Genomic DNA, 12298 nt, shown 5'->3' on the forward strand with positions numbered 1-12298 from the left:
ATTTTATATGAAGAACTTAACAAGATGATTTAGTTGTTTAGGAAGTTTCGTTATAGTTATCAGTATAGTTATATATCTCTTAGTGGTGGCATTTTCTCAAGCAGGCATTTTAAATGGTAGGAATCATTCTTTAAAGCAAGCTTCTAAAAGCTCTACTTTAACATCTAGAATTAGTACATTACTTCAGCCATGAGGCTTACAGACCTTGTTTTCCTTCTTCACCAGGATCTATCTGCTTAGGCAGAAGCTGGGAATGAACTTGTGATACTCTTTCCTCTCCATCCTTTCGTTGTGGGATCAAGAAATGGAATTGACCAGAAGGATCTGAGTTGCTTGAAAAGGGAAAGGCAGAGAGCTAGGATCATCAACAACATGAGCTGTTTTGTTTGTCAGCTGAGGCTAAAAGGAATTTTCTATTTAGGTCTGTGGCAAAGTCAGTAAGTTTGCCAACCCTCACCAAACTTGTTTGCTAATTTTGCAATGTAGCAATTGACTATTCAAACATTTCCCAAATGCACCATTGTATAACTGTAAAGGTGGGGTAGGCTGGGCTAAAGAGAGGGGGTGCCATTCACTTTGCAATGTCCTCAGCACACCTGAGTCGTCACATTTCTCTTAGGGAAGTTTTCAGAACTGAAAAGCAGGGCCTCTCCCAAGGGGGCCTGGACAGGGGCCTCATATTCAGGAAGGTCCCAAGTTTAGAATTTTTGAAGGTATCATCATTTGTAGTATAAGTGTGTTAAGGTGTTGTTTTATTAAATAGGAACATTGAAAATGTACTACAACTTAGTAATCCTGTTTTGGATCCCCTCCCCACCCAATTGATTTTTAGAAAGAGTGGGAGGGAAAGAGGGGTGGACAGTTAGGTGGGGGGTGACCAAGCCTTCAGGGGAGGGCAGTTGGGGGTGACCAGGCCGGCAGAGGAGGGAAGTTGGGGGCAAACAGGCTGGCAGGGAGCAGTTAGGCATTGATCAGGCTGGCAGGGGAGTGGTTAGGGGGTGATCAGGCTGGCAGGCAAAAGCGGTTAGGGGCAATCAGGAAGGCAGGCAGACAAGCAGTTGGGAGCCAGGAGTCTAGAATTGTGAGAGGGATATCTAGTAGGATCAGGCCTAAACGGGCAGTTGGACATCCCTCGAGGGGTCCCAGATTGGATAGGGTGCAGGCTGTGCTGAAGGACACCCTCCTCCCCCGTGCATGAATTTTGTGCACCAGGCCTCTAGTGAGGCATAATAAAACAGGGTAGTATAGAAAGGTTAAAAAGAAACAGAAAGGAGAAAAAACGGAAGGTGACCTAAAGGGTATTTGAAGTGGGAGAAGGAAAAAAAAAAAAAAAAAAAAAAGTGAATGCAGGTACAAAGGGGATATGAAATTTTTTTAAAATTAGGGAATTTGGTTTCTTAGTTATCATTATTTCTACCTGTTTTCTTCTAATTTGGCTATAACTAGATTCTGTTTCCAAGTATTATTTTGTTCTGTGACTAAAATTAGAAATTTGGGTACAGTCTCGATTAGAACAAGAGGTTATCTTTCCCTGTGTCATTGCAAAATGCCATGATGGTCTGGCTAAGGGACTTTTAATTGTTGACTCATTTTGACTTGGTCCAGCTGGCACGTTCTCTTCGAGGACATCATTGAAGGTAGAAATTTTAAACAAGATGATCAGTAATTTTTAAATATGGGCATAGGTATGATCTGAATCACTTTGTTCAGTTTGAGCAAACAATTTTGTACATTCAATAGATAGTATATTGGAATCTACATTCTAGAACCTTCTCTGGACTACATGAAAATGACAGCCAGAGACAGAGGAAAGGGGTGCTGAAGTGCATGAATCATACCATATATTCTCTTTCTCTGTATCAATAAAAATGAAGGTTTTATGGGAAGTTTCTGTTTCTTATTGAATGGTTACATAAAAGTTTTCATAGCATGTACTAGGATAGCTAGTGAAAGTGATAAACAGAAACAGTACTACAAGAAAGAATCAAACTACCTTTGAGCCTAATGAAAATTCTTTCCACGTGCCTTTTCCTCGGCCATCATTCTCAGACGGGCAAACATTGCCAAGGCCATCTATCAGTCTCAGCCTCTGTCTCAACCCCATCATCCCACTTGCACTCCTTCCCTGATTTCCTTTAGAAGCTTTCAAGAGATCCTCATCACTAAAAATCTGGGTTTCCTAGACTTAATACCTTTTATGGTCTGGATGATTCCATTTGGTTCTGCTTTGGTCCAGAAAATCTCCACTGCAGCCAGACTGGTTCTCTTTGCTGCCAGAATATCTTTTTAGCCTGTCTGCATTTTTCATCCAGGATGCCTCTCCCTTTTCTCTCTATCTATTGGAATTTCACCTTGACTTTAAGGCCCTCTTCAAGGTACATGGGCTCCCTGAAAGCTTTGTGGATGGCCTCAGCCCCTGGGGACTCTTTTTGAGTCTTGGGAATATTGTGCAATTCTACTAACATTAATGGTTATAGTTTGAAAAGCCAGCTATTCTAGTGAGCACAGGAGCAGGAGCCTCTCCTGCTTCCGTGGCAACACTAAGGATGTCTGACTGACAGCTTAGGCCCATTCCCTGTGGGCCCAAGCCATCAGTTGGACATTCCCTGAAAGCTCCCGGACTGTGAGACGGCACAGGCTGGGCTGAGGGACCCTCCCCTCCCCCCGAGTGCACTAATTTCATGCACTGGGCCTCTAATAACAGAATAAATTATTTGCCAACACATTTTAATTCTTTCTCTGATAGGTGGAAAACTAAGTTGTTGTTTGTTTTTTTAAAATTTCTGTTTAAAAATTCTATAAAAACTCCAAGTAAAGTTTTGCTTACTCAGCACACTTCCTTTGGATTGGTAGCAGCAATGACAGGGCTTATTTCCAACCTCAGGGCACCTTGAGTAACTTGTGCCATTTGGAAGTGTCTGTCATTTTATTGCATTTTCTCTAAATAAGTCAACAATTCAAAAGAAAACCATTCTTCTGCTGTGTAATTAATTTTTTTATGTATTCTGGCTATAATATTTCATTTAACAGTCTAACTGTAGTGTATTGTTTTACTTTGACTTCAGTTCATAAACCTTTGGAAAAATTAACATTTCTAGATTTATCAGTCAACCAGATTACAGAATCTTGATACAGAATGACAACGATCAAGGTAGAACTTTCAGTAAATGGGTATTTTGTTGAATAAAAGCCAAAATTCTAAAAACAAATAGAAATTGGTAAAACTGGTCTTTAATCCAAATGAAAAACAGTAAACGGATTTAGCTTTTCTTTCTTTCTTTTTTTCTTCTTCTTTTTTTTTTTTTTAAAAGAACTGACGCAAGTTGGACAGAGGGAGGTGTTGGGGCAACGTGGTGGTGGTGATTGGCTTGTCTCCTTTACGCCCACTGGTTTTTAAATCATTGTCTAGATGCCCAAAGGTTCATATAAGTCAACTCTGTTTCAGGGTTCTGCATTCCAAACAATTCTGGAAAGACTGCCCAGGTCTGGATGAATAATTAAGGTAAAGCTGTTTTTACATGAATATATGCAGTGTTAAAATAATGCTTCCTTTCTTCTTTTTATAGTGTTTATTGTTTACTACAAACTTAAAAGTTTAAAGATACTATTTGGGTCACTTTTTTTCTCAATATATAAAAAAGGATCCACTTAATATAATGTCAGACATTGGGATTATTTACTCAGATTGTGATTGCAGCTTTCTTGTACAGATAATTTTAAGTTTGAGCATAAAATCCGGACAGTGGATAATAGGAAAGGAAAACAGCCCAAACCCAGTGGTAGAAAGGTTTAGATCTTTTGGTTAATCACTGAGTAAAGTGAAGAGTTAACACAATTTGCCTTAGGCAAAAATATAAAATTTTAAAAATATATTCTCAATTTATACCATTGAAGATTTTATCTTGAAAACAAAAAGAGTAACCAAGAAAGAACATTGCATGCAGCAGATGGGAAAGGCTAAGTCAGGACTTGGACTGGTGTCACTGTTAAGTGAAAAGGAGTGTGTCTCACCTTATCTTCCTGTGTGACCATTTTATATAGTATTTTTAGAGCTATTTACTGGAAGAAACGGCTAAATTGAATAGAATAGAAGCACAGCTTTAGATTGTGAAGGACTGAAATCAATTATCTAAAAATAGAGCTGTACTCGCATTTATTAATTAGACAGGGGAGAATTCTCAGAGGATGTGGGTATCTTTGCATTTGGGGCATCTTATAGGGCCTATGGTGATGACTTTTACTAAATGCCCAGGTGATAAAATGAACAGTGCTTTGTAACTCAGTGAAAATTTAATTTGACTGATGACCTACATATATTCATGGACAGTTGGTTGAAAGTTTTATTTTTTGACAAACTAAAGAAATTTAGCTGTGTATTCTAGAAAAGATTGGCATTTATTTTACAGGTCAACCTCTTCTGCTCATTCAGATTTATATTTAGATAATGTTTTGGGGTTTTTTCTTGCAAGTCTTTCTATTTATATTTTTAAGAAGTATAAACACTTCAATGTTTAAGTATTGATACTTACACTGAGTGGCCAGATTATTATTATCTCTGAACACATAATAATCTGGCCACTCAGTGTGTGTTTATGCAATATATATATATATATTTATTTATTTATTTTAGAGGTCCAGTGCATGAATTCATGCATGGGTGGGGTCTGGCCAGCCTAGCCATGGGGAGGGCACATGGGCAGTTGGATGGCCTGCCTGCTGGTCAAACTCCTGGTCGAGGGGAAAATTTGCATATTAGCCTTTTATTATATAGGATATATACTGAGTGGCCAGATTATTATACATTCAGAGATCATAATAATCTGGCCATTCAGTGTATAACATTGTGGCTAAACTCTTGAGTTTTCTTTAACCATGTTATTTAATTTATTTTCATAAAGAAAAACTACCTCCAGGGGTGGCTCACTATCAATTATGTAGAACGAACATTTTGGAATTTACTGTACCCACAATTCATTATAAGCTATTGAATATCATGCATTAGCATGTATGGAGTTTGTTTACTATGTTAATATATATGCTACATATCCCTGTAAATTTATGGAAACTACTGTTTGGGGAAATAGGAACTATAATTAAGCAGGAATTTAAGATGGTTCTTCATGTTTAGGATGACTAAAGAATCCATGTTTCTAAAGAACAGATCTAGAATGTTTGTAAGCAAAACAACATATTAAGATTTTATAAACAGTCCTTTATACCTCTTCAAATGGTTGCTTTAAATCTTATATTAGCAAGCATGTAATATTCTTAGCAAAAAGACCTCAATATGGGGTTATTTTAACTTTTCTAGTTCTCCCTAGATATCATTTCTGAGCTGTGTCTAAGTAGAGGAAAGGAATGAAAATGCTATAATATTAGCACCAGCAATAGGGAGCAGTCAAGTGAACACAGTTCTGCTGTTACTGGCCGTCATTTCTTTTCTAAGATGTACCTCAGACTGACTGTAGTGAATGCTTCTCTGGAAGCTAATTTCTGTGATAAATCATGTCAGAGACTAACAGTATTGTTTGGGAGGTTAAGAGAATTTAATTTAAAAAAAAAAAAAAGGATCTTAGGTTGATTTCATTGCCAAAGCTATGTTCATAGATCTCAGATACATTTTGTATGTGGATTTAAGTCAGGTCCTTGGATCCAACATAGCTGGCTTTTAGACGTTGCATGACACCCCGTTTGCTCAGCCAAAGGGTACATGGCATGTGAGGCTGTCTGCTACCTTAATCTAGATTTCAGGGTAGATTCGTCAGAGCTGGTTGGCATGAAAGAACAGCTAGGGATGGTGGGAAATGCTCTGGCCACGTTAGCTCCCTTCTCACTCTCACTTATCAGGCAAAATAAATGTTTGCAGTAACTAGGGAAGGTCATAACTTTTGTCTCTTGACTCAAGGACAGGCTTGCTTCCAAATTGTTGATGTTCTTCTTTGAGCAACATAAGTAAAAACATGAGAAATTTGCTTTTTTGAGAATCTTCTATACTGAGTTTCTTAGGTACCTTTTCAAGGAGCAGGACAATATAGTGTTTAAAAAACAAAAACTTGGATATAAGGAATCAGTTAGTTGGGATATATAGACATCTCTTAATAAATGTCATGAAACAAGATCTTCTAATGCTGATAATATTCTAAATACTTTTTTTTTGAAGTTTTGATTTTGCATCTCCGTGAATGAGTGAACTGAAGCAATAATTCTGCACTGGAATATCTAATCTGTTTCTGCAAAACATCTCTGTATCTCAGAATAACAACTTCATCAGAAAGAAAGACTAGACTACACAAAGCTCCACCAAATCAAATTTGATTTTTCTCTTAGAATAATTTTGAACATTCATTGTGCAACAAAGCTATTCTTCTGGTAACCAGAGGAAAACTTTTCCATATCGCTTTGAAATGTTAACCCCTGCACACTTGTATCTACAAAGGAAACCATGTAAAGGTGCATTGATCTTAGTAGAATATAACACCAGGCAACGTGCTAGATATTGGGAACATGTTTTGTAGAGTCTACAAACTGGACATCGTTTCCACCTTCACGAAGCTTTCTGACTAGAGGAAGAGACAGTTATTTATTAAACAAGCACAACTAAAAATGTAAGTGCGACGTGTGACAAATGCTCTGAGGCAGAGGAGAACATGCTATAAGAACGTGTAACAGGGGCGTTAGTTTCAATGTGGGGCCTCTGTGACCTCGTGGCATTTAGAGATTTTCAGGTTCTTTTCATTAACTTTTGGAGAAACCTGGGTTCAGAAGAGCATCCCAGGCAGAGGGAACAGAATGTTAAAAGGTCCTGAGGTGGAATGGGAAATTCCAGTTTCTGGCTTGTGTTTCATTCTCAATATTTGTTGAATGAATAAATAAATGCCACCTGTAAAATACTTCTGCATTGAATTAGAACAGTGCAATTAATCATGAAAGTAAATTTTAGCCATCATGATGTAGTGTGAATGCTTCAAAGCATGTACTTTGTGCTGCAGGCAAATGGTTCAGAATATCTAGTTTCTCCTAATGTTCTTTTTTTTTTTTTTTTTTTAATTTTGCTCTTAGCTGTTGTTCCCTTAAGATAGATCAGTAATAGAATCTTCATAGCTAAATATGTGAGCTCTGAAAAAGTGTTCCAACTTTTGTGAGAAGATGTCTCTTGACTGGGGCCAAAATTAGGATGAGGGGCCCAGGTCTTAAACTACCAGGGGCATAACATCATGTTATATCACCTCAAAAGAGAGTGGAATAAGTATTTTAGATATGGTAAAGTAGCTTTAAATTTAGGTCTCAATTCTCTTATTTGTGAAGGGTACCTACCTTTCTTACAATGTTTGTGAGAGTTCTGAGAACTATAAAGTTCTCTTTTGTAATTGCCTAAGGTATAGTTCTATGCATGTGTAGATATGGGTATAAAATACTGATTATGGAAGAGGGAAAGGGGATTTACATTTATTAAGGGCCCACTACATACCAAGCTTTGACATGCATTGTATAATTTAATCCCTCAGGGTACTGCTTCACGGTAAATGATATTTTCCTCATTTTAGACGTAGGAAGACACAAGTAAGAAGTTAGCTAATTTGGCCAGGATTTATACCCACTTTTACTTATCATCAAAGCCAGAGTTTCTATCCCCCATGTGGGCATGAGTTCTCTGTCACAGAGATAGCAAGTAGTCCAGAGGTGGCAGAGCATGCAGGCTACTTAGTCTCTCTGTGCCTCCATTACCTCAGCTGTAAAATGGGAATAAGGACAAAAATAGTACCGGCCAAGAGTGATATTGGAAGAAATGCAAGCAGACTAATTTAAGAAATACTTTAGATATTTGTTAAGTCAAACAGACTTTGTGAAAGAAAACATTATAATAGCAGGCTGCTGGATAAGGGGTGACAACATTCTTTGGATAGGGAATATTGGAAGAGGAAGAAACTGGCACCAGTTAGATTTTGGACCCATTGAGTTTAAACTACCTTTGAGATACTAAAGTGTATACATCAGTTAGGCCACAGGACACATGGACCTAGAGTAAGGAGACCAGACGTCCCGATTTTTAACAATTTGACCCGCGTCCAGCGGTGTTTTAAAACAGTCCCGATTTTTGGAAAGAACGTCTGGTCACCTTAACCTAGAGACAAGAGTAGCGGCCTGGGCGGAAGATGACCTTGAGGAATCCTTGGTCTATGGAATCTTAGGAGTGGATTGGAAGAAGGGGGTCTCAGGACCTAGCCTTGAGGAATTCAAGCAGTGAAACTTCAAACAAAATGATACTTTTAAAAAGAAAAGCAAAACAAAACAAAAGCTCTGAAAAATAACGGCAGTGTTATTCACGAACAGAAAATCTGAAGACTTCCTCGGAACCGGAAGAGCTGGGAAATCTATGAAATCTGTGAAAGAAAAGGCCAGGGTAAACCACTGTATGGAGTGGGAGGGACCATGGGAGCCTGGTAACAGTTCAAGTTAAGTCAATCTATACGAAGAGGAGGATTGGATCACAGTATTCACCACTGACCAGTATTCACCAAGCAAGTTCTGTTTGGACATCTTGGTCAGTTTGGGGCTGCTGCTTTTTCCCATGGGATAAGGCTGGCTGTAAAGAAAATCTGAAGATGGACTCTAGAATAGGTCTAAGGGCCACCGCAGCAGACAAAGATGGGTAACAAGCGGACTGGAAGCTCCACCAAGAGGAAAACACGTCACAGCATTTTGCTCCCAGAGGAACCTCTCTCTCCCAGAGGCCAGCTGTGTCTGTGCAAGGGCTCCACTAAGGGCACTCCACACAGACAGGCCCTCCAAGAGAGCAGCCATCCGTGACACGCCTGCAAGACATCAGAGCAGCCTGAGCACTAGCGGTTGAACGGTATGCTCTCCATTCATAAATATGACTAGATAACTGAGGATTACTAAAACTGTAAGGAAAACCAGCAGCATGAAAGAGAAGAGCCGAGAATGAACAAGCAGAATAACTAACTCCAGGAAAAAAAAATACATAATGTAAGGGACAAAAAGAACCCTTGGAAACTACCAATCAATATTCTGAGAAAGAGTTAAGAAAATAATTGCATCTGAAAACAAACAACAAAGGTAATATGAAAAAAGAGAAAGGAGGTAGGAATAAATTATTAGAAGTTAAAAACATGATTGTGAAAAATAATAAGTGGGCAGGTTGAAAAATAAAATGGATACTGGTTAAAAGTAAATAATGTTTTTTTTCTATTCTCAATACTTCTGTCTGATACTAAGTGTGTGTGTGTGTGTGTGTGTGTGTGTGTGTGTATGTGTTTTCCTCACACTCATCAATTCTTTAATACTAGCTGGATATCCTACAATTCAATTCAAATCTGACACTATCTACTAGGCATTACTGTCAGATCCCCAGGTTAAGGGCCCAGTTCCACAAGACTGCTCCTACTTCAGATGATATTGCAAGTCCAGACATCCTGTACTTTTGACAAATTGAATCAATTATTTGCTAGAGTTGCTTACAGAAGCTCCAGAAAACAGTTTACTTACTTGATTACTGGATTACTATAAAAAGATAGAATTCAAGATCAGCTGGATGGCATCGATGCCTCGGACAAGGCATGGGGAAAGGGTGTAGGCTTCCACACTCTCTCCTGGTACCACCCTGGCAACAATCCGTTAAGATTGTTATGGAGACTTCATTGCTTAGGCAGGATTGGTCAAATCATGGACCACTGGTGATTCACTCGACCTTCAGCCTCTTCCCACACCCAGGAGGTTGAGGGTGTGGCGCTGAAAGTTCCAACCCTCTGACTTCTATTCTTTTTGGTTTTTAAGATGTTTCTCTATATGACGTCTTGAACTACCTCATATTAATGAACATATTCATTTTTGCTCCTGCTTGAAGTACTATGTGTTATTTTTAAACTCTAAGAACTATCATCTTTTTCCCAGTTCCAGACAATTCTCTACCATTGTGTCTTTCTATTTTGTGACTCTCTAGTCTCACAATTCTCTCATATTAGAATATCTGTTACAGTGTGTTTAAACTTCTTATTCTTGTTTTCCACCCCCACCCCCATGTCTCTTAACGTCATATTTTTCTTTATCTCCTTGTGATATAATTTGAGTGATTTCCAGAGATCTATCTTCCAGTTCCTTTACTCTCCCTTCAGTGGAGTTTTCTTTATTTTAATGACTATGTGTTTTTTTTGTTGTTGTTGTTGTTGTTTTAGAATTCTCTTTTGGCTCTTTTAAAAACCAGCCTGATCTTCTATTCTAAAGATGGTATTTATTATTTTGAATATTTTATTATTTTTATTACATTAATTTAAAGTCCCTTTTTAATTGCTTTGCTATCTGTAGTTAACTCAGGTGTGAATGCCATTGTTCTCATGCCTGTGACACTCTCCCAAGGAGTTTCCATATGTGTTTGGTAGATGAGTTGCCTTTCACAAATATGCTGCATCAACACATTATGTAAGCATTTCCAAGTGCTTATATATATACATATATTTGTTAGGGGGTTTATAGATTTAATGAGTTCTGAAGTATTTTTATGTTTGTTTCTCTGCTCAGGATTTCATTACAAATGGGCAGTGCACATCCAAAAACCACACCTTCCAAGAGTAATAGTATTTTCCCCAATATAATGGTTCAACAAGAAATGAATGATTCTAATAACAGAAATTTCATATGAAACTGTATCAACATCATGATGGATTCATAGCATGTTTTATTTTCTTTTTTTTACTCAATGCCAGACTACCCTTTTTCGGTTACAACTGAGGAAACTAAGGGGCAAATAGTTAAATAACTTGTGCTGTGATCTCATGGATTAAAGATAGAGGGGTGTCTAAAAGCTAAATATTTTTGTTGTTCAAATATTTTAATTTTGCGTAGATGGTGACTGATGCTGATTCAAAGATAAACCTGAGCTTCCTTTTGTTTCTATTCTTAACATTGGCTTCATGATCCAAGTGCCTAGAAAGTAGCTTCCTGAGCCCAATCCTACGCTGGGTTGCATGTGAACAAGCATTTTGGTGGTGTTAATTCTTTCATGCACGATTAGCAAATTAAAGTGGTAATTTTTGGATATTACTCCTAGTAGAGACATTGATAGATTCTGCATTGGTAGATCTTATTTGTCATCAATTTACTTTTGTATTCCTTTCTTTAATGCCATGCAATCTCATTACAAATACCTACAGGTTTGTAGGTAGATGAAGGTTAAGGGGGGATAAATGGTGACAGAAAGAGACTTGACTTTAGGTGGTGAACACACAAGCAATATACGATGTATTGTAGAAATGTACACTTGAAACCTATATAATCTTATTAACCAATGTCACCCCAATAAATTCAATAAAAATAAAAAACATAGCTAAAGCTTCTTGAAGACTGTTGTTACATCTTAAGATTTATTTATTTTTTTCTTCCCACAGTTACTAGCAAAGCACCTGCCAAGTTCACATACATAGGCACTATATAAACACATGCTGACTTGGCAATTTACTAATAATTTTCCTTCTTCCTGCAATTCAAGTCAATCTTTCTGTGAATATTTATGTGAAGTTTTTAGGAGTTTATTTCCTTTCCATGTTTGTATAGAGAATAAACACAAAATAGGTGATTCATATTCTTTTATCATTGAAAGAAAATTATAATGATTTATTTTATGTTCTATTTGCAGAACAGAGTGTACTGAACACCAACTCAAAGAGGAAGAGCCTTGAGCTGGAGGTACAGTATATTGTTGACACTGAAGGAGCTCGTGTGTGGACAAGGAAGCTCTGACGGCTCAAATGGATCCTGTGGAACTGACAAATGTCAACATGGGACGCGATGACGAGAGCAGCAGTGGAGAAAGTGCTCAGGATAGCTACTCCGAGATGGGAAACTTGGAAAAGGCAGTAATGAGCAGGTATGAGGTTAAAAATGATCAGGTTCCATGGGAAAATCAGACATGTTTATGGACATGGAAAACAAGGGTGTTTGTCAGGAAGAATTGAATGCATTACCTGTTTGAGAGAGAACAATGCTATTGATGTTAACACATCAACTCCCTCATCCTGAGGTACTGATTATTACACCATTTTTATATGTCAATCCTTTGTGTGGCTAATTTAGAATTGAAGTTACATTGTTCCTGTCCTCATTAATGATATAGAATAACTTAAATGATATTAGCCTAACACTTCTTTTACCTATTGAACAATTCTATCTTAGAGTCTTCTTCCTTTGACTAACCTTTAACATTTGCTCCATCTCCAGAGTGCTGTAAAGATTCTTTTCTCACTAAAAGTGCACTATCAGGAAGCTCATTCATAACTATCATGGT

The 12298-nt window shown here is 37.7% G+C and overlaps 1 protein-coding gene and 1 long non-coding RNA gene across 7 annotated transcripts in view; one reads left to right on the forward strand and one right to left on the reverse strand.

Annotated features, from left to right (window-relative positions):
• LOC311618919 overlaps positions 1 to 12298 on the reverse strand; it is a 422988-nt gene that overhangs the window by 48598 nt on the left and 362092 nt on the right. The window lies entirely within an intron of this gene.
• SLC38A4 (solute carrier family 38 member 4) overlaps positions 1 to 12298 on the forward strand; it is a 66007-nt gene that overhangs the window by 24231 nt on the left and 29478 nt on the right. For 3 of the 6 annotated variants that reach the window (XM_084876652.1, XM_084876651.1, XM_084876653.1), the window contains exons 2-3: positions 3446 to 3502; positions 11651 to 11881. In XM_084876652.1, coding sequence (XP_084732778.1) covers positions 11763 to 11881 — 119 coding nt within the window. In that variant the 5' untranslated portion in view covers positions 3446 to 3502; positions 11651 to 11762. The remainder of the gene's footprint in view (positions 1 to 3445; positions 3503 to 11650; positions 11882 to 12298) is intronic. The other 3 variants (XM_084876655.1, XM_084876654.1, XM_084876656.1) reach the window with 1 other exon arrangement.

Source organism: Pipistrellus hanaki (genome assembly GCF_964339955.1).
Source record: "Pipistrellus hanaki genome assembly, chromosome: 3".
NCBI classification, from domain to species: domain Eukaryota; kingdom Metazoa; phylum Chordata; class Mammalia; order Chiroptera; family Vespertilionidae; genus Pipistrellus; species Pipistrellus hanaki.